Raw genomic sequence first — 22,705 nt, 5'->3', positions numbered from 1 at the left:
CCCCAATTAAAATAATCTGAAAGCACGACTGCTTTATCATTACATGTAATCAAGGGCGGCACGGTGGCTCGGTGGGTAGCACTTGCCTCACAGCAAGAAGGTCTGGGTCCTTTCTGTGTGGAGTTTGCATGTTCTCTCCGTGTCTGCGTGGGTTTCCTCCGGGTGCTCCGGTTTCCTCCCACAGTTCAGACATGCAAGTGAGGTGAATTGGAGACACTAAATTGTCCAAGACTGTGTTCGATATAACCTTGTGAACTGATGAACCTTGTGTAATGAGTGACTACCGTTCCTGTCATGAAAGTGACCAGTGTGTAAACATGATGTTAAAATCCTAATAAACAAACAAACCATGTAATCAATGGTAACATGATGGCTGGAGGGTGATAACACAGTATTTGACGTTCAGGCAAATGTAATCAATAAGGAAAATATGAAGGATCTTCATATATTTTATATTTTTGTTGGAAATGGTGAGGATGGGAGTAGTAATTGGTCATGTCTGAAAGACGCTTATAGTCCGGATTAAGCACCATCTGATTTCCACCTTTTTGGATGCTCAGAGAAGCTTTAAGGGGAAGATTTTCATGCGATGATGTGAAAGCAGCGGTGCAAAACATTTTTGCTGATGGCATTAAAAAGTTGGTACAATGCTGGGAAAAATGCATCTAAAAGGTGAATACAGTAGTGCTTAAACTTATGAAGAAGCAGGAAATAAATTGACCAGGCAAAAGATGCAATGAAATGTCATGTTTATTTCCATTATATTTTCATTTCTCAGATACAATGGAATTATATTTTATTACAAAATAGAACTCTCAGTCAACTTAAAAGTGTATACAAAATCAACCTGTATACAAAATCTAAACAGATGTAAAATGCACAACAAATCACACTTAAGGGTTTAAGATAATAATCAATGTTTCACACAATCACTTAAGTGTTTAAAAAGAAATCTTTTACTGGCCAAAAGTATGTTTAAATATAACATACAATAATTAAAAACATTAACTCATGAGAATTAGGCACAAGCATGAGAAAAATGTAATACCTTCTTATTAAATCACACATGTGATTCATGAATACTGAGGTTATCAGTTCTGGTCTGTGTATGTGGTCCTCCTCTATACTTAAATATAACTATTTGTTTTTTTTGGACATTTTTTTCATCCATCCTTTCATCTTAGTCTAATAAGATCCAGTTTTGGCATGTTTTTGTAGATATACTGTACTTCCTACCTAATATTACAATTAACAGGTACTAAAAATAACTGGAGAAAATAATATAAAAAATTATTACATACATTTTTGTGTACTAATTATTCTCCATTCTCAACCGTGTCAAGTTCAGAGCTCAAACACTGGTTTGGCACGCAATAATTGCAGGGCGTAAAGACATTCTTAGAAGTCCTACAAAAGACACTTTTGTTTGAAAGTTTTACAAGTAGGGTGGCACAGTGTGTAGCACTGTCGCCTCACAGCAAAAAGGTCCTGGGTTCGATCCCCAGGCGGGGCGGGGCGGTCCGGGTCCTTTCTGTGTGGAGTTTGCATGTTCTCCCCGTGTCTGCGTGGGTTTCCTCCGGAGGCTCCGGTGTCCTCCCACAGTCCAAAAATGCCCTATAGGTAAATGGGCGAGTGTATGTGTGTGTGTCTGCCCTGCGATGGACTGGTGCCCCGTCCAGGGTGTTACTGTGTGCCTTGCGCCCACTGAAAAAGCTGGGATAGGCTCCAGCACCCAACCCCCCCCCCACGACTCTGATTGGATAAGGGGTTAAAAAAGTGGGTGTGCGAGTCTGAAATTTGTTTTCGCAAAAGCGACACACAAGGAAAATGTCTGGTCCCGCATGACTAGTCCTGTTCAGACCTTTGGAACAAAACTGTGTTGCAGGATAAACGATGTATTATTACTTCATTATTTTAAACACTGTTTAGCTATAATCTATTTTCCTATAGTCTCTTTCAAGCTGCATGTAAATCTGTGCAAACGGTATTAAATTAGTACCTGCCGTTTACACACACACACACACACTTTTCCTAACTCATCCCTCTGCACACGCCCGTCTTTAATCAAGCTGCTTGAATACACCCCGACACTAATGTGTTATTTTGCTAATCTTCTGCACTCTTGGTTAGTAAAGCAGTTTGCACATTTTGGTGGATGTTATTAAGTTTGCATGTGCTTTCACCAAATTGAACCCACTAGCAGATCAGGGTCTGCATGAATGCAAGTCTGAATCAAGCAGTTGTAATGAATTCAAGTTCTTCTAATATACGTTCATAGACTGCCTTTGTATATTTTGTCTATTACCCAGGCGGTTTGTCTGTTAGGGCCTTTCTGTCTGCACCTTGAAATTTTCCCCTTTCAGATGTTACACACAGACTTCACCATCCAAACGGGCATCGTTTCACCCTCCGTCTGCGCGCTAACATATCTAGCAGCCCAAGCTTTCCCACACTTGTACTATGGCATAGCACCTTCTATTAAAGAGGCTCGTAAATTTCTTAACCTGGCCTCCTTTGCTGGCACTCTCACTAATGCATGCTCATTTTACAGATAACGCTGTGGCATAAATCAAAAACTGTTTATGTGTCATTATGATCTTGAAACAAAGCCATGGCATGCAGAAACTAAATCTATGAGAGACGATCTACTGCCGCTCGGTGAGTGTCTGGCTACGGGCAGACACTGTATTGCTCTCTCTGGTCCCAATGTGAGCAGACCAGTGCGTAAACTGGCTGTTACTGGAGTCAGGAGACTCTGACCGTTCATTTGCCCAGCCGGAACACTGCCAGGTCCAGCGGCTCTTTGCTGGGGACGCACCAGTCGTCTGCCTCCAGGCTCATCTTGTAGTTGCGCAGGGCTGTTTTGTTATATACTGGAAGCCTCTCCACAGAGTCGGTGGATAAAGCCTGCGGAAAACACACATTTTAAGGTGAAGTTGCACATGATGTTCTTTTTGGGAGAGCTACCTCAGGGTTCTGAACGTTTGTTTCCCTGCAAAAGGTACATTGGCACCTCTGAATTCCCTCTAGGCCTCAGTAAGTAAATGTGTGAGTGTTTCATGCCCTGTGATTGGCACCCTTTCCAGGGTGTATAGCTGCCCTGACCTGTTTCTTCAGAGCACTGAACCTACCGTGTGCCTGACCAGGATTAAACAGTTTGTATAAATAATTTATTACTATGATTATTTAAAAAATATTTAAATACACAGCGAGCCCACAGCATCAAATTTCCATTGGCAGATTTTGGTTAGATGTGCTCAAGTGACACGGTATTTAAAAACTCCAGCAGCTCTGCTGTGTCTGACCATGTCATTGTTACTGCAGTGCTGAGAATGATCCACCACCCAAATAATACCTACTCTGTGGTGGTCCAGTATGCAGAGAAACAGATGGACTACAGTCGGTAATTGTAGAATTTCAAAGTGCTTCTTTATGGTAAGTGGAGCTGATAAAATGGACAGTGAGTGTAGAAATAAGGGGGTGGTTTTAATGTTATGGCTGATCAGAGTAAATCATCCACTAAATGCTGTAAATCTCCATGTCTATGTTTACTATCTATTTACACCAGTCACCAGTGTGAGACAAGGCTAAACTCTGCCTATGTCATTTATAAAATAAAGATTCATGTACCTTAAGATGAATGACTGCATCAGTGCCATAGCCCTCCATAGAGTAGAGCTGGAGGTCTCCCTGGAAATACTTTGCATAGAGACGAGAGATTGGCAGCCCGTAACCGAAGCCAGCCTGTTGACAAAAGAAAAGGCGTTGAGTGCCATGGAGCACGTAGTAAAACAATGTGCACTGTAAATAACAGTGAGCAGAGTGTTGAGTGTGAACATTAGGTCTGTCGTTTATCATACAGATTCTACAACCTGTTTGTACTGCTTCACGCCAGGGTTCAGACCAGCTGTGCTTGATCTGTCAATCTTTTAGCATTGACTTCTCTGTGTGACCAAGTTTGGCTGGTAGGGGGAGCCCGGGACATAAGCACTGAGAATCACAGGACTGACAATTACCCTTGTGTCATGAGCGCTGTTTGGTCAGGTGTATTTTTTCTTACATATCGCGGCTTCTCAGCGCATTAGCTGGCATCCTACTTTCTCTTGAAGCTGTGATACCAAATCGCGGGGTTTGCTCTGGTTTTCGCTGACACATTGTCAGCATTCTGTTGTTTTCTTAAGGCTTCGTGAGAGGAAAACACTGGGAAAGTGGAATGCCCCAGTTAAGACTTGACAAAAACCACAAAAGGATTGGTAGAGGGTCCCGGGTGGTGCAGAAAGTTTCCATTCTGCCCTGCTTTTCGAGAACTTGGCTTGTGTAAGGGGGGTGTAAGTCCAGTTCTCATTACTAGGCTATCCCTGTTCTATCACCGTTCTCCGCAGCGGGTTGCGGATATTGTCTTTTGTTCGATTATTTCTATGTTACTTTGTATTTATTTCCCCATTTAGTAGGACAGTGGTAGCCTAGTGGGTAAAGCTTCAATCAAAAGGTTAAGAGATTGAATCCTGGCTCTGCCATGCTGCCACTGATGGGCCCTTGAGAAAGGCCCTTTTCTCCAGGGGCGCCGAACAATGGCTAATCCTGTGCTCTGACCCCAGCCTCCAAACAAGCTGGGATATACAAAGAAATTTCATTGTACTGTACACATGTACATATACTGTATGTACATATGACAAATAAAGGCTTGTAATTGAAAACTTGTAATTCTCTGTAGGGGTTCTATTTTCTTCTCTAATAAACGTAATACAAAAAGCTTTGAACTGAAGCCAGTCTTACCAGAGGAGCTCGCTGCTGGCCAAGCTGAGGAGTTGGAGCCGTTGAATACATATAGCTGTAAAGATTCTCCAGCTTCCTAAAGGGCACGCCCCCACCTCTGTCACTCATCTGTAAATACAAGGAAGAACATATTGGATTAAATAACAGCAGGTGTGTGGATCAGAAGTATAGTCGTATGTGAAGAACTTAGTTTAGATTTAGTGGGTCAGTAGAATTCTGAATGACAGATAGTATCTAAGAACATCAACCAAAGTCTATTGAGTCTATTACTGATTAATAAAGGTGTGGACTGGACACCAACACTGTATTGTGTTTAGATTAAGCATTATGCAAACCTGATATACACTTTACAGCCAAAAAGCTTGTTGGACATCCCATTACAAAAGCATAGGCATCAATATGGAGTTGATCCCTCAACCACCTGTTCCCCTGGGAAGGCTTTTCTCAAGAATTATGAACTTCCTAATTATGGTCCTGACAGTAATGATTAAGGAAGTTTGGGGCCTGTAGCTACACTAAAGTTTCAAAAGTATGTGGACACTTAACCATGGTGAGGTTGGACTTCCAATGTTAAAGCCATTAATTTGTATTAATGTGGAACCCCACACCAGCCCCCATTATGATTTTGCAGATTGCCTGTGGAAATTTGTACCCATTTGTTAAGGTTATGCACTGATATTTGATGAGAACGTTTGGCTCATACTGAATGTACCAATGTACCACCAGTTGGATGGTCTGTGAATAGGACGCTTGTTTTTCCATGCCCATAAGATCAGAGCACAGACACGCTGTAACGTACCCATCATCCCCATAATTTATTTAATATAATTGATTTGATACACCTGCTAGAAACGGAAGTGGATACAGCTTCAATTCTGATTCTCTTGCCATATTATGAACTCCTACAGAGCATTACATATAACAAATGATATCAACCAACCTTGATAGTGAGGTCCTCTCCGCCAATAGCAAGCATTACTTCAATAGGTGGCAGACTGGCGCTTTCATTATGGTTCTCAATGGTTGCCCGCATTGCATTCTAAGGAAAGAGAAACATTGTCGTCAAAATTGTTCCTTTTTTTGGTTTTAAAAGATGGCATGAGATAGGATAATGCTCACCTTAAATAACTCAAACAGAATATGGTAGAGATGAGAAGGCACATACACAATACTGATAGGCTCATTGCTGATGTTGACTGCATGACAAACAGAAAAAAGTAATATGTAATTATTTAACTTGTGTTTTTTTACTGACAAAATATTAATTTCATTGATATCAAGAGTCAATACAGTTCTGGTCAGTCTGTTATATTCAGTGTGTGCGTCATCTCCTGATTAGCAGAACTTGAGTAAACATGAACTGTAGAACTTTGACTTGTTTTGTACTCTGCTGAGAACTGTTATGTAATTTATTTATGAAATCAGCACATTGTAATCTCACACTCACTGTTGAGCTCTTGCAGCACCAAGTCGGGGGAACTGAGGTAATACTGGTCACAGAGCATCTTGGCACTCTCGAAGGCATCTAGATTTCAAAAACAATGAATGAATAGATTTAATGGAGTATTTTTTTTCTGTAAGCGAATTATTAGAAAAGGTCAGAAGTTCACATCCACAAATTATTTAAAATTATATACTGGAAATGGCTGATCATATGGATAAGAAAATGCAGGAACTGGGATCCATAGTGATTTACAGCTTGCTTAACTCTGTACAAGGTCACCCATATCCCAGTAGCTTTTAATTTACGGCCAATCTGTAATTAATATGACCATCCGGGCAAATTTGCTCTCAATATGAACTGTCAGTTGGGGTTTTCTTACCACACTTAAGTAAGAGACCATCATTTAATGTACTAACAACTGTCACTGCTGCAAAGGTAAATAAAATAAGGGTCTAAATAAACCACATTACTATTATTATTATTAACCAAATGTGTAATTTAAGTCGTTATCCTGTCATATATATCTTTTAAAAACCCATAATGAAGGAAACTGAAATATCCAAATGTGTCCCAATCATTAAACAGAGGAAGAAATAGCTACATAAATCAAATTCCAATTCTATTTTCCACCCAATCATCTTTTGGTTGGTGGACTACTCTCAGTCCAGCAGTGACGTGTTTAAAAACTCCACTCATACCAGCACAACACACACTAACACACCACCACCATGTCAGTGTCACTGCAGTGCTGGGAATAATCCACCACCCAAATAATACCTGCTCTGTGGGGGTCCTGAGCATTGAAGAACAGCATGAAAGGGAGCTAACAATGTATGTAGAGAAACAGATGGACTACAGTCAGTAATTGCAGAACTACAAAGTGCTTCTATATGGTAAGTGGAGCTGATAAAATGGACAGTGAGTGTAGAAACAATGTGGTTTTAATGTTATGGCTGATTGGTGTATTTCCCATTTGACCAGCCAGCAGAAGTAGCAACAATAAGGATGCCCCTCAACCACCCTTCCCCATTAGACACTGCCTGTCTGTGTCTGTATTAGCACAAGGTCAACAACACAGCGGAAGTTTAAAATTAAAAAAAGAAATTAAAAGGCCGAGGGAGACACATTTCCTCCTAGCAGGAACTTGTGGGATAGCCTTATGTGCCCTGCGCTTCACCCCATGTAAAGTACTAAGTCCCACTGGCTGTCTTCCAGTAACATTCATTGTTTTCCTACAGCTGGGTTCTATTCACTTATGTAACTATTAATTAAACAGCACACTGACTCATAATAAGAACATTTTAAACTCCTGACATAAGCCTTATTTAGAACCACATGACAGGAACAAAAATACACTATACCTTTTACAACATCAGCCACTTTGCAGTGAGGATCAATACAGCCGATAGTGTTGGGATGAACAGGATTTGTGGTGCCATCAAATATTAGAGCTGTAAGAAAAGAATGACATTTAAACGATTATATGAAACAGTTCTGATAATGACCCCCCATTTAATGCCTCATCTATTTTAAAATATGCAGTTTTACATTCTTAGCACAATTCATTTGGGGCCAACACACTGGGCAAGAAGGCAGAACCTATACAGTAAAACATGCTAATCACCACACAAACAGTATTCTAGCATGAATCAAATATTTAAATGAGCCCAAAGCTTCATACTCATAATTCGGATGATATAAAAAACAGCCTTTTTATCCTAAGAAGCTTGACGATTGTATTTTAATGTATCAAGAGAATACAAAACTAATGTAACAAATATATAATAAGATGCCTCCTGTGTGGTAGATCTGCTACTTACTGTGCTGGTTGATAAGCATCCGTATGGATATTCTACTCATGTAGAAACGATCTAAAAAGTACTGGATGTTCTGATTAGTAAGGGGGTCCTGACCGAAAACTTCTTTGTACTCAATCACACCCTGGGCCATCGTAGGTACAACGTCATTGTGTCTGTTCCTGATATTAACCAGTGCTTCTACAAACCTGAGGGTTAGAAGACATAAGATTGAAGACAATAAATAACATTCAAACCATGAATGAATAATGAGGGCTTGTTAGGTTTTAACTAGGATTAGATTTATTTAATAACACTTTACTTACTTTTCTAGAACTCTGTGATCTTCAGGACTTTTCTCCAGAAACTCAAGGATCTCTATCAAACTCTGAACATACCTGAGAATCAAGAAATGTTTATTTTAAACTAAGACCTTAAAAAAGGCAAAAGCAAGCACTGTATACTCCTCTATATACTGTATCTCATTCATGAAGAGAACGGGACCCTTATGAGACCCCCTGATCAGATGTAATTTGGGTGGTGGACCTTTCTCAAACATGGTGGTGTTGAGGTAGTGTGTGTTGTACTGGTATAAATGCATTTATGCCTTCTGGTCAATAGTCCAACAAACATACTGTTGTTAACACTGGTTGTAAACATACAGTTAAAGTTAAATTGTGCATTAAACTGATACTGTTTGTTATTCATTTTGGTTTCCTTGCCAGCACTGACCTTAAGATGCTTAAAATCCACACAACACTGCTGTACCTGATACACTACCATGATATTACCATGTACGTGTCATCGCAGTGCTTAGAATGGCCCACCACCTGAATAACATTTGGTCAGTGATGTTCCTATATATGGTTCTTTCCATGGATAGATGGATGGGTAACAAAGTATGACAGGAACAATGTTTACAGAGCAACAGATGGACTACAATGTGCAACTATATGGTAAGTGGAGCTGATAAAATGGACAGTGTGTAGAAACAAGTAGGTGGTTTTAATGTTATTGCTGATCAGTGTATGTAATTTTAATGTATTTAGAATGTTTATTTTGCTTATTCCGTCTCAGTATGTACCTTGCACCCTCAAAAGAAAGCATATCAGATCAAATACAACCGTTATTACAATTTTATATATTGTCACATTTTATAAAGTTATTGTATTGCTGCATATATGCCGAAAATGACAAAACATTGTAATAAGGACAAAATAAGTTGAAAGTGGAAAGCCTATAAATAGTTTTAAAATACATCCTGATGAGTGAGCTTTAGAAAAGGCATAAACAAGGATTCGCATAAGCAATAAAACCCTGTTGGAGGAGTTTCACAGTCCAACCCTCACAAACTACACAAAAGTAGGGCAAAGTTCACCCTCATGACATCACACGGCACTCACGCTGACACTGTTTGGCTCGGTTTCAGACAGAGCGGTGGACAGTTTACTACTTGTGTTAAACCTGTTCTACAGTATATATAACCCCAACGTCTGCAACGTCAGACCTAACAGAACTCTCATTAATGTTGTGATCTGGCGTGTTTTCTGACTTACCAGCTATGAACCATCTGAACAGATGGAGTGGTTAGTAATCTGTCGGGGAGTAAGTTGATCTCCTTCATGATGTTGGACAGACGCACAGGCAGCTCTTGCCTCAAGAAGACAAAGGAAGTTTTCTCACACGCATTGGTGGAACCTGGTTCATAACAACATAGGATTTAATAACAACAAGGTTAAGCAATGCTCTTTTCTCTCAGCAGATTAAACACATGGAGGAGTTCGGCTGGTATGGCTGCTCAATATGGAAAGAGCAATATATAGATAGCAGTTTTACTGCTACACATGGCAATGGGCACGTATCCAATGTTGACAAATCAACACTGAACATAATAATGTGACATGTAAACACAGGATCATGTGATACAACATCCAAAACAACATCCAAGTTGGGTCAGGGTAGCCACAGTTTACATCAATATAACAAGGCAATGGTAAGATTTAATCATACAGCCCTAACTAAATGGGTATTCTAATTATACGGATCCAATCTTTGATCATCCTGACCCCGTGTTTTAGGAAACTGTTGTTCAGTAAATTCTCCAGACTTAAACTGTATTGAAAACATATTAAAATGGTGTTTTATGAATTATATATGTTTAAACTATATATGCATAAAAGTCACTGCATAGAATCTAAATGACTGATTGATTTGAATAGTTATTTTCATTTTGCATTCTCAGAGTACTCAGAGTTTACCGATATCTTTCAGCCTGGCATGATAGTTTGCAGTATGGGAAAATTGTTACTCACAGCGTCACTGTTCAATAAATATTTACTTTAAATTAACTAGCTAGTAAATTAGACAAACTAATCAATGAACTAACTACCATATTTACCCAAAGTACACAATCTTCGATACAATATTAAACAAAGAAAAACCTTATATTGGGGCAAATTACATAATTACGATGCATTATGAGAATCACTGACCATTCTTGCCACCTTTTACTGCCAGTCTGTACAGTGTTTGCCAGCATTAAATAAATTTATCAGGGTGTCACAGCTGGTGGAATGGGTGCTGCACAGTACAGTGGGTAATGGGGACTTGGGTTTGATTTTGCATGGGTTTTTACCCATTTTTTATTTACTAGGATTTTAACCTCATGTTTTACACACTTTGGTTACATTCATGACAGAAATGGTAGTTTCATCAGTTCGCAAGTTTAATGTCAAACACAGTCATGGACAATTTTGTATCTCCAATTCACCTCACTTGGACGTCTGTGGACTGTGGGAGGAAACCGGAGCACCCGGAGGGAACCCACGCAGACATGGGGAGAACATGTCTGCATCTCTACAGCGGACAAGAAGAGACTGAACAAACTCATTAAGAGGGCCGGCTCTGTCCTGGGGAGCCCCTTAGACCCAGTGCAGGTGGTGGGAGACAGGAGGATGTTAGCCAAGATGGCATCCATGCTGGAGAACGAATCCCACCCCATGCATGAGACTCTGGCAGCACTGGGTAGCTCCTTCAGTAACAGGCTGCTTCACCCCAAATGTGTGAAAGAGCGGTATCGCAGGTCCTTCCTTCCTGCTGCTGTTAGACTGTATAACCAGCACTGTTCCAGAAAGATCACACACACTTTAAATCATTCATAACAATGTGCAACTTTCCCCATGTGAAATTATTACAGTGCAATATTTTTTCCCAAGTGCAATTATTTGTAATTATTTTTAGTTATTCTGACTTTTTTATTATTATTATTATTGTTACACATTGTACTTCTTATTGTCTATATTTTTTTACTGAGTGCTTTACTATCCGTTTGCTGCTGCAACAATGTGAATTTCCCCACTGTGGGACTAATAAAGGATTATCTTATCTTATCTTATCTAACATGCAAACTCCACACAGAAAGGACCCAGGGCCTTCTTGCTGTGAAGCGACAGTGCTACCCACTGAGCCACCGTGCTGCTCCACTGTGTCTGTGTGGGTTTATATCCAAGCACTCTTAGATAGTGAAAAGGCTGCTTTACATGCTTTACATTTTAGTTATGCTGTAATAATTAGAGCTGCCGGAGTCTAAAACTCTGTGTAAAACTGATATTTTTCTCAACTCGCATTTTACATATTTAACTACAGTTTCTGTTGTTTTACCCCGAGATCCTTCTGATGGAAACCTGTTTACCTGCGCCAGGTTAAGGAATGAAGTCGAGACTGCCGTGCCAACAACGCTGCTCCTGCCGGATGTGTCGGATCCTGGCGCGTTTGCACCAAGAATGTCAAGAACTCACTACAGACTTTATTACAGACTGGACTGAATAATAACTCTATTATTATTTATTTATTTATTATTGCTAGTTATAACTTTTAGTTCATTTGAATTCTGTTTGTATGATTTGTGTAAATCTTATTCATTTAAAGTATTCTCCAGACCACCCAAGGAGGACGGGTCCCTGCTGAGTCTGGTTCCTCTCAAGATTTCTTCCTGTAATTTTCAGGGAGTTTTTCCTTGCCACAGTCGCCCTCGGCTTGCTCAACAGGGGTTTTTGTATCTGTTGGTCCTGGATTTTGTGAAGTTGCTTTGAGACAATGTCTATTGTAAAAAGCACTATATAAATAAATTTGACTTGACTTGACATTGTCTCTGGTTGTAAATATTTGTAGTCCTGTGATGAACTCTCACCTTGTACAGTGTTTTCCAGCATTAAAATATATATTACATTTTCAGCATTTAGCAGACGCTTTTATCCAAAGCGACTTACAGGTATGATTGAACACAATTTTGAGCAATTGAGGGTTAAGGGCCTTGCTCAGGGGCCCAACAGTGTTGGGGCTTGAACCGGCAACCTTTTGATTACTAGTCCAGTACCTTAACCACTGAGCCATCACTGCCCTATATATCAGGGTATCACAGCTGGTGGAGTGGGTGCTGCCCAGTACAATGATTTTGCACGGGTTTTCCCACTTTTAAAAGCATACACATGATAAATTGACAGTGAGTGAATGAATAAGTGAATTAATGAGTGAATGTTTGTAACCCTGTGATGATTGGCACTCTGACCAGGTTGTACAGTGTATCACAAAAGTGAGTACACCCCTCACAATTCTGCAGATATTTAAGTATATCTTTTCATGGGACAACACTGACAAAATGACACTTTGACACAATGAAAAGTAGTCTGTGTGCAGCTTATATAACAGTGTAAATTTATTCTTCCCTCAAAATAACTCAATATACAGCCATTAATGTCTAAACCACCGGCAACAAAAGTGAGTACACCCCTAAGAGACTACACCCCTAAATGTCCAAATTGAGCACTGCTTGTCATTTTCCCTCCAAAATGTCATGTGATTTGTTAGTGTTACTAGGTCTCAGGTGTGCATAGGGAGCAGGTGTGTTCAATTTAGTAGTACAGCTCTCACACTCTCTCATACTGGTCACTGAAAGTTCCAACATGGCACCTCATGGCAAAGAACTCTCTGAGGATCTTAAAAGACGAATTGTTGCGCTACATGAAGATGGCCAAGGCTACAAGAAGATTGCCAACACCCTGAAACTGAGCTACAGCACAGTGGCCAAGATCATCCAGCGTTTCAAAAGAGCAGGGTCCACTCAGAACAGAGCTCGCGTTGGTCGTCCAAAGAAGCTGAGTGCACGTGCTCAGCGTCACATCCAACTGCTGTCTTTGAAAGATAGGCGCAGGAGTGCTGTCAGCATTGCTGCAGAGATTGAAAAGGTGGGGGGTCAGCCTGTCAGTGCTCAGACCATACGCCGCACACTACATCAAATTGGTCTGCATGGCTGTCACCCCAGAAGGAAGCCTCTTCTGAAGTCTCTACACAAGAAAGCCCGCAAACAGTTTGCTGAAGACATGTCAACAAAGGACATGGATTACTGGAACCATGTCCTATGGTCTGATGAGACCAAGATTAATTTGTTTGGTTCAGATGGTCTCAAGCATGTGTGGCGGCAATCAGGTGAGGAGTACAAAGATAAGTGTGTCATGCCTACAGTCAAGCATGGTGGTGGGAATGCCATGGTCTGGGGCTGCATGAGTGCAGCAGGTGTTGGGGAGTTACATTTAATTGAGGGACACATGAACTCCAATATGTACTGTGAAATACTGAAGCAGAGCATGATCCCCTCCCTCCGGAAACTGGGTCGCAGGGCAGTGTTCCAGCATGATAATGACCCCAAACACACCTCTAAGACGACCACTGCTTTATTGAAGAGGCTGAGGGTAAAGGTGATGGACTGGCCAAGCATGTCGCCAGACCTAAACCCAATAGAACATCTTTGGGGCATCCTCAAGCGGAAGGTGGAGGAGCGCAAAGTCTCAAATATCCGCCAGCTCCGTGATGTCGTCATGGAGGAGTGGAAAAGCATTCCAGTGGCAACCTGTGAAGCTCTGGTAAACTCCATGCCCAGGAGAGTTAAGGCAGTTCTGGGAAATAATGGTGGCCACACAAAATATTGACACTTCAGGAACTTTCACTAAGGGGTGTACTCACTTTTGTTGCCGGTGGTTTAGACATTAATGGCTGTATATTGAGTTATTTTGAGGGAAGAATAAATTTACACTGTTATATAAGCTGCACACAGACTACTTTTCATTGTGTCAAAGTGTCATTTTGTCAGTGTTGTCCCATGAAAAGATATACTTAAATATCTGCAGAAATGTGAGGGGTGTACTCACTTTTGTGATACACTGTATTCCTGCCTTGTGCACCAGTGTTTCTGGTTAGCACCCTGACCATAGTGGTGTGGATGAAATGAATGGATGAATAAACAAATCTAATGAATCGTATAAATCAAGAACCTCACGCTAATAGATCTAAAGGCATACAACACAAATATTAGGAGATATCAGTAGTGCAAAGTGCAGCGATTTTAACCCTTTGATGCACAAGCTAAGCAAACCCCTTCTAACGCACAACATGGGTGGAAAATGACCCATATTCATCCATTCAAGAATATTTTCATATGCACATTAGTCAGTTATTCATGTATTTACTGTCTTAGCTAATAAAAGCTATCTATACTAGAATATGTAAACAGCTAGCAAGCAAATAGTATTGGACATATTTAAGATTCAAGGGCCTAATCTTTCAAAAGATCAGTAAATATGTTTTTGACTACAAACACTTACAAATGTCAGTAGTTTCTGTCAAATTCCATAGTAAATATAAAAGGGTCATTTTTGACCCATGTTGTGCATTAGAAGGGTAGTGATACAAAAATGATTTTTATTAAAAAAGCAAAAAATATAAAACTGAAACAAGGATTTGTGATGATCAAAAACAAGTTAATTGAGGAATTCATGGAAGCTTGAATGACAAAATTAATTTATTGCAAAGATATAGAAAATAAAAACTCAGTTGGGTCACTTTTGAAAGGGTTAAGCGATATATCGTTCAGCTGTACGTGACGGTGTAGCCAACATGATGCAATCCTGCAGCGTATGGCCTGAATGAACCTGTGATCGTGGAAGTGTGGAGTTATTCACGTCTCTATAACTAAATTATTGTGGAATCATAATATTTAAAACAATGGGTACATTCACAACGCACATATGGACGATTTATATGCTATGAATGTATGTGTTTCTTTCATTTATTTCTCATCTTGCAACGCGGTGCGGATGTATTGCATCGATGCAGTGCATGTTATTCCTAGCTGCATTACATATCCATGGCTTCTGTCCACACTTTACAGTAAAAGCTACATTTTAAAAGCATGTTTTACTCACCGAAATCCAGAAATTGCTTCATGGATAGAGGAGACGGAGAGAATTTGGAGAAGTGCTCGATGTGATTAGGAACGCTGGCCAGAGCCGCATTCTTCATGATAAACCTGACGAACTTCATTGTGAATCTGTAATCAGTCTTCAGTTATGATCTGAGATGTATTGAATCTCTCAGTGTTTATAAACAGCGTGACAGGACACAGTGTTCAGTACTCCGGACCACCCGCTCTGTTCACCCCAAAAATGGCTAGAACCTGATCAAACCCGCAGCCAATCACAGCTCTCGGTTTGAAGTTCAAAGCCAGCGCGGTCCAATCAGACAGTAGGGCGGGATTTGTTCTAAAGAACGTTCATGAGAGGGGCTGTCATGCGTTTGAACATCATGCAACGCACGTAGTAGGTACACTGTGATCCATCTCCATGTAAACATCAGGTGTAAACTTACCATTATAAAACGGATAGTTCCGGTCCTAAAATCTGATTGGCTGAGCCGCGTTCGAAGCATACCTGTCAAGTTTTGGATTTAAAAATAAGGGAAATTTTCCGCCGTGCGCTTCGAGCCGTCCCACCAGCCCAACCGAGGTTCAGTATCCCTTACATTTTAAGACAGGTTTACAAGAAATCTAAAATAACCACCTGTGAACCACTTACAAACTACAATTAGATGATCAGAATCTGATAAGCCTACCTTTGTTGACACTGAAATGCTGTGGACATTCCTACATATGTAATTCTTATAATACAGCCTAAATGAAAACACAAAAGGGAATTGAAGCACATTTATTTATTTTACATATTTTCAGCATATATACACATTGCTTGGCTTAAAGTGAAACACATTTTATTTTCTTCTCCTCTTTAGAAAGGTAAATTCGATGTCCCATTTCTCTAGATATTTACATGCAGTCTTTACTTTTTTGGCAGGAATGCCCTCTCTCTCCTTGCATCCATCCATCTCTCCCTGTTCCAGGTTTGTTCCCGCTGTCCTAACCTCACGAGAACTGCCACTTGCAGCAGCGAGGTTAGTGACATTTCAGTTTGGAGAGGCACAGGAATGTTTTTTAAAATTATAATATAATACGGGAAATTTACGGGAAAATACTAATACGGGAGGACGGCGGGAAAGAGGGGTAAAATACGGTAGTTTCCCGGACAAAACGGGAGACTTGACAGGTATGGTTCGAAGCCGTTGTAAAATCTCCGATAAATAGCACACCTAGGACCACCTCACATCATTCCATATTAATACGCCACTGAATAGAAAAAGTTAATGTTATTTTCGCCCTCATGTTGCCTAGCCTGTTGAGACCGTGCATTACTGTTATGATTTTAGCACGGGGAAAGAAGTTTTAGGCACTCCGCTTCGCGACGTGCCAAAAACGTCATCCCCGTGCTAAAATCACAGTTATAAAACGGATAGTTCCGGTCCTAAAATCTGATTGGCTGAGCCGCGTTCGAAGCCGTTGTACACCTAGGACCACCTCACATCATTCCATATTAATACGCCACTGAAAAGAAAAAGTTAATGTTATTTTCGCCCTCGTGTTGCCTAGCAACACTGTTAATCGAACTACCTGGCGTCGCGGAAGAATGCTTTATTGTAAGTTTATACACAATAAATACATTTATGAATTAAACATTGTTGTATTTCTTGTATTTTATGTTGACCGCTGTTTTATAAAAGCAATAAGCCACTCGAGACCGTGCGTTACTGCTATGATTTTAGCACGGGGAAAGAAGTTTTAGGCACTCCACTTCGCGTCGTGCCAAAAACGTCATCCCCGTGCTAAAATCCCAGTAACGCACGGCCTCTCGTGGCTTATTGCTTTATTGCAGACTGTGTAACACGGGTCAGCACAGTGTATCCAGCTCCATATAAATGTCAGGTGTAAACTTACCACTGCAGTCTGTGTAACACGGGTCAGCACAGAGTAATCCAGCTCCGTATAACATCAGGTGTAAAGTTACCATTGCAGACTGTGTAACACAGGTCAGCACAGTGTAAACTTACCTTTTCAGACTGTGTAACACTGATAGGCACAGTATGATCCAGCACCATATAAACATCAGGTGTAAACTTACCATTGCAGACTGTGTAACACAGGTCAGCACAGTGTAATCCAGCTCCGTATAAACATCATGTGTAAACTTACCATTGCAGACTGTGTAACACAGGTCAGCACAGTATAAACTTACCTTTTCAGACTGTGTAACACTGATAGGCACAGTATGATCCAGCACCATATAAACATAAGGTGTAAAGTTACCATTACAGACTGTGAAACACAGGTCAGCACAGTGTAATCCAGCTCCGTATAAACATCAGGTGTAAAGTTACCATTGCAGACTGTGAAACACAGGTCAGCACAGTGTAATCCAGCTCTGTATAAACATCAGGTGTAAAGTTACCATTGCAGACTGTAAAACACAGGTCAGCACAGTGTAATCCAGCTCCGTATAAACATCAGGTGTTAATTTACTACTGCAGTCTGTGTAACACGGGTCAGCACAGTGTAATGCAGCTCCGTATAAACATCAGGTGTAAAGTTACCATTGCAGACTGTGAAACACAGGTCAGCACAGTATAATCCAGCTCCACATAAACATCAGATGTAAAGTTACCATTGCAGCTGTGTAACACAGGTCAGCACAGTGTAATCCAGCTCTGTATAAACATCAGGTGTTAATTTACCATTGCAAATTGTGTAACACGGGTCAGCACAGAGTAATCCAGCTCCATATAACATCAGGTGTAAACTTACCATTGCAGACTGTGAAACACAGGTCAGCACAGTATAATCCAGCTCCGTATAAACATCAGGTGTAAATTTACCATTGCAGCTGTGTAACACAGGTCAGCACAGTGTAATCCAGCTCCATATAAACATCAGGTGTAAACTTACCATTGCAGTCTGTGTAACACAGGTCAGCACAGTATAATCCAGCTCCACATAAACATCAGATGTAAAGTTACCATTGCAGCTGTGTAACACAGGTCAGCACAGTGTAATCCAGCTCCGTATAACATCAGGTGTAAATTTACCATTGCAGACTGTGAAACACAGGTCACCACAGTATAATCCAGCTCCACATAAACATCAGATGTAAAGTTACCATTGCAGCTGTGTAACACAGGTCAGCACAGTGTAATCCAGCTCCATATAAACATCAGGTGTAAACTTACCATTGCAGTCTGTTTAACACAGGTCAGCACAGTGTAATCCAGCTCTGTATAAACATCAGGTGTAAACTTACCATTGCAGTCTGTGTAACACAGGTCAGCACAGTGTAATCCATCTCCGTATAAACATCAGGTGGTAATTTACCAATGCAGTGTGTTTAACACTGGTCAGCATAGTGTAATCCAGCTCCATATACACATCAGGTGTAAATTTACCATTGCAGTCTGGTAGTTGGGCTTGAGCAATATATAAAATAAAAGCAATATATAACAAAAAAAAACATAAAGAATAAATATGTATAAATTTTAATCTTACTGACTTTGCCGACAGGACAGTAGTAGCCTAGTGGGTAGGGCTTTGGGCTATCAACTGGAAGATTGGTGGTTCAAATCCAGGCTCTGCTATGCAGCCACTATCGGGTCCTTGAGCAAGGCCCTTAACCCCGTGTGCTCCAGGGGCACCATACAATGGCTGACCCTGCAAAGAAAGAATTTAATTGTACTGTACACCTGTATATGTATTTATGACAAATAAAGTATATCTATCTTCTAAACCAGCAAAATGACAAAATGACCTCTTAAACCAGCATGGATACTTAGCTGAGAATTTAAAGAAACACCATCTTCACATGATCTGGAGTACTTCATATTTCAAGGAAACGGTCCTCATTTCTTTGGACCTATTGGCTACATTTAATATTGTGAATCTTTAATTTAATCCCTATGCTCTTGATGGTTTTCTTCATGGCTACAAGATCGATCATACCAGGAGAGGTCAGCACATCACAGATTTTTAAATGATTTTCACTGGAGTCAGTCCATGGTTCAATCCTGTTTTCAGATAATACCACACTAGGCCTAAGTCATTAGATCACATGACCTCTTGGGCCTATTCGACTTACTTCCATCCAGCAGCAAAAAATCTTATCAGTCTGTTTGTGCCTTTTGTAGGTTTTTTTTTTTTAGGACAAATCGGTTGTGTTGTACCTTCCAACAAAGAACTTCTCTATGCTGGACCTTTTAACCAGCGACCTTTTCTCTATCACTGTAGTTTGTAGAGCTTAGTATGTTGGTTCGACAATGGAGAACTGCCTCAGATGCCTCTGCAGATCAGTGCAGCTTTTCCGACTACATAAATAGTCAGATTTTCATATAGATCTTGTAGTGTTTCTTTGTCTTAGGGACACACACTTTATTAGCCTTATTTTTTTGCTATTTTTAAAGTTGAATACAAATAGCAGATAAAGATTAAATTAAAACTTACAGGGGAAAAAATAAAAGTACATTCAACACAGAACAATTAGATCACAATAAAATGAATAAAAAGCTGCCTGTCATTTTGAATTAATACATAAAAACTGGTAAAACTGGCCTTTCCCCCCAAAAACAATAGAAACCTTTTCTACTGTATTACTGAATGACCTATGTTTTCAGTTTTACTGTGGAGAGCAAAATTTTCCTCGTAATAGACCAAATCCATTCTTATATAAGTGCGTGCTCACTATGAGGCAGGTCAACTGAAGATAATTCATGCTCTCGCTGAGCAATCATCCAAGCATAACAGCCTGTATTGCTTACAGTCAGGTCTTAGATCAACTGTTCAGATGCTGGTACTTAAGAGAAAGAAGTTCTGTAGTTAATGTGAGTCTTTGTATATTAACGGTTGTATTACAGAAGCAACAGACTGATATTTATATAAGGGTGGCACAGTAGCTCAGTGGGTAGCACTGTAACTTCACAGCAGGAAGGTCCTAGGTTTGATTCCCAGATGAAGCGTTCTGGGTCTTTTCTGAGTGGATTTCCATGTGGATTTCCTCTGGGAGCTCTAGTTTCTTCCCACAGTCCAAAGACATGCAGTCAGGATAACTGGAGATTCTAAATAAGGATACTGTCCAGGGTGTTTCTGTGTGCCTTGCGCCCATTGAGAGCGACCCTGATTAGGATAAGCGGTTTAAAAAGTGAGTGAGTGAATGATATTTAAATATCCTAAATGGAAATATATACAAATACCCTAAATGCTACTGCAAGCTTTTGTTTCTAAGGCACTATGCTTATTTGTTATGCCTGTAGTCTTGATACCTTATTATTTGATTTTATTCTGTAGTAGCAGTGGCAGTAGTAGTTAAAGAAGTAGTATTAGCACCCCTATGTGGTCAATGTAGGATCAACACTCTTACCAACAATCACCACTTGCTCAGTTGCTCAGATTTAAAACAACATTATTTAATCAGATTATCGGGTGGCACAGTGGCCATTGGCTATGTCTAAGGGGGTTTGCTAAAGCCCTGCAATTGAATGGCGCCCTGTCCAGGCTATTCCACTGTGCTCCCGATGAAACTGGATCCGCCATGGTCAGCAGTAGCTAGAAATTAAATTAAATAACATGAAAAAATAAAATAAAATGTATATGATTATCCTCATTGTTACTATTATTATTCAGCTTACATGAGTTTAAAAATAAAAATAAAAAAGAATAATAATTAACAGGCACATACAGTACATTGAAACTTGTATGCGAACGCCCCCTTGTGGAGGGAATAAAATGTGTTGCCTGGGTCGCGTAAAAAATCATGGACAAAATGTGTGTTGCTTGAAAAAAAGTTTAAAAATACCCCTGGACTACCACACTAACCCCACAAAGTTCTAGCCCACAGGACACGACATACATATTAATTCTACTTGATAGAAAAAGCTGATTAAGTCCAGTACATTAAAATTTTAGTGAACCCTTTCTTTGAATTTCTTTTTTGGCCAAGCATCTTAAATTCTAGACTCATCAAAACTACTGTCACTTTAATTTCACTGTATCTACCAAAGCCTGTTGTGTTTCTGCCCTATACCTAAAGTCCTGGGTGCCGCTAGACCCACTGAACCCTGTCTAGGAGGAAGAAGTTATGAATGATTGAAAACATGCTCACATTTACATGAACTGCTTCATCCTGGCGAGAGCTTAGCTGGAAACACTAAGCTCAAGGCAGAAAGACCTTGGACATTAAGTCAGTCCATCTCAGGGCAACATACACTAAATCATTCACTTATCTATTCACATAGCACATAATCCACCTTTTGCTTGATTTTTTTTTAAACAGTGGGAAAACCTTGCAGAACTCTGTGACCTATATCAAGGATCAAACCAAATCTCACCTCGCTTCCCAAATGCATGCAGAAGGTCGAGTCAAGTCAAGTCAAATATATTTGTATAACGCCTTTTACAAAGAATATTGTCTCAAAGCAATTTTACAGAATCCAGGACCAACAGACCAAAAACCCCTGGTGAGCAAGCCGAGGGCAACAGTGGCAAGGAAAAACTCCCTTAAAAATACAGAAGGAAACCTTAAGAGGAAGCAGACTCAGCAGGGACCCCCATTCTTCTTGGGTGGCCTGGAGGATAATTTGAATAAATAGGATTTACACAAATCATACATACACAAAATTAAATTAAACAAAATGTTATAACTAGTAAACAAAGTAAACAATTGACGTTCTTCATTATTCAGTCCAGTCTGTGATAAAGTCAGTAAAGAGTTCTTGACATTTTTAATGTAAGCATGCCAGGTGTCCGTCACATCTAGCAGGAGCAGCATTTTTGACACAGCAGTCACGACCCAGTCTTCTACCTCAGGTTGATGTGTGTTGCCATTTAATGTATTGCTACTAGTGCAGCATGTAGTCCTGCCTTGCTTTTAATGTTTCTTGGTGGTACTGAACCCACTGTGATAATGACCATGTAAAAATTAATAAATAGGGAACTATTTTTGTTAAAGATAGGCGGATGTATGGAACAGTGAGAAGCTGTGGAGCAGGCAGTGTTAGCACTGGGAGTGTTGAGTTTGATTATTTCCTCCCACCTCCAGGAAACATGCAGAAGGTGGACTGGCTACTCTACGTTGCCCATATGTGTTATAGTTGGTAAGTTAATGGATGAGTGAGATGTCTTGCGACGGACTGGCACCTTGTGTAGGGTGAATTGGTGGATGATAAGGCAGGATTGTGTGTAATCTTTCCTCGTTGTGTAGCCCAGCGCAGGAACGCGCAACTAAACCGAACACACACTCGCGGGCGCGCACACACTATCATCACTAACAGCAGCATCAGCAGCAGGAATCAAACCCAGAGCTACCACGGGGTTCCTTCCCCCCACCTAAGACCTGGGGCCTGAACACCGATCGATGGCACACTGTGAGTATTTCAGGCTTTTCTGATGCTCCTCTGATTGCGGCTGCTTCTAGGTTTGATCAGAGCTGCATCACCAGCA

General features: G+C 40.4%; 1 protein-coding gene across 1 annotated transcript; it reads right to left on the bottom strand.

Moving 5' to 3' along the window:
- Positions 1-732: 732 nt before the first annotated feature.
- pdk2a (pyruvate dehydrogenase kinase 2a) lies at positions 733-15,464 on the bottom strand. The gene is made up of 11 exons (XM_063003077.1): positions 15,273-15,464; positions 9,573-9,714; positions 8,343-8,414; positions 8,041-8,225; positions 7,582-7,671; positions 6,224-6,301; positions 5,896-5,972; positions 5,717-5,815; positions 4,777-4,884; positions 3,631-3,744; positions 733-2,907 (listed from the first exon to the last, which is right to left on the bottom strand). Exons 1-11 carry the CDS (start codon positions 15,388-15,390, stop codon positions 2,764-2,766), a joined length of 1,227 nt encoding a protein of 408 aa, XP_062859147.1. The 5' UTR covers positions 15,391-15,464; the 3' UTR covers positions 733-2,763.
- Between the last annotated feature and the right edge of the window lie 7,241 nt (positions 15,465-22,705).

The sequence above is a fragment of the Trichomycterus rosablanca genome, chromosome 10, assembly GCF_030014385.1.
Source record: "Trichomycterus rosablanca isolate fTriRos1 chromosome 10, fTriRos1.hap1, whole genome shotgun sequence".
In the NCBI taxonomy this organism is placed as follows: domain Eukaryota; kingdom Metazoa; phylum Chordata; class Actinopteri; order Siluriformes; family Trichomycteridae; genus Trichomycterus; species Trichomycterus rosablanca.
Note: the sequence above shows the minus strand (reverse complement) of the source record. Positions and strands in the feature narration are given on the sequence as shown.

What these genes read in the sequence shown, in the direction of transcription:
- pdk2a (XM_063003077.1), bottom strand. Translation starts at nt 15,390, where the DNA reads ATGAAGTTCGTCAGGTTTATCATGAAGAATGCGGCTCTGGCCAGCGTT. An exon ending in GAAGCAATTTCTGGATTTCG is followed by an intron (nt 9,715 to 15,272) that starts GTGAGTAAAACA and finishes GTTATGAACCAG; the next exon opens with GTTCCACCAATGCGTGTGAG. An exon ending in GTTCAGATGGTTCATAGCTG is followed by an intron (nt 8,415 to 9,572) that starts GTAAGTCAGAAA and finishes CTTGATTCTCAG; the next exon opens with GTATGTTCAGAGTTTGATAG.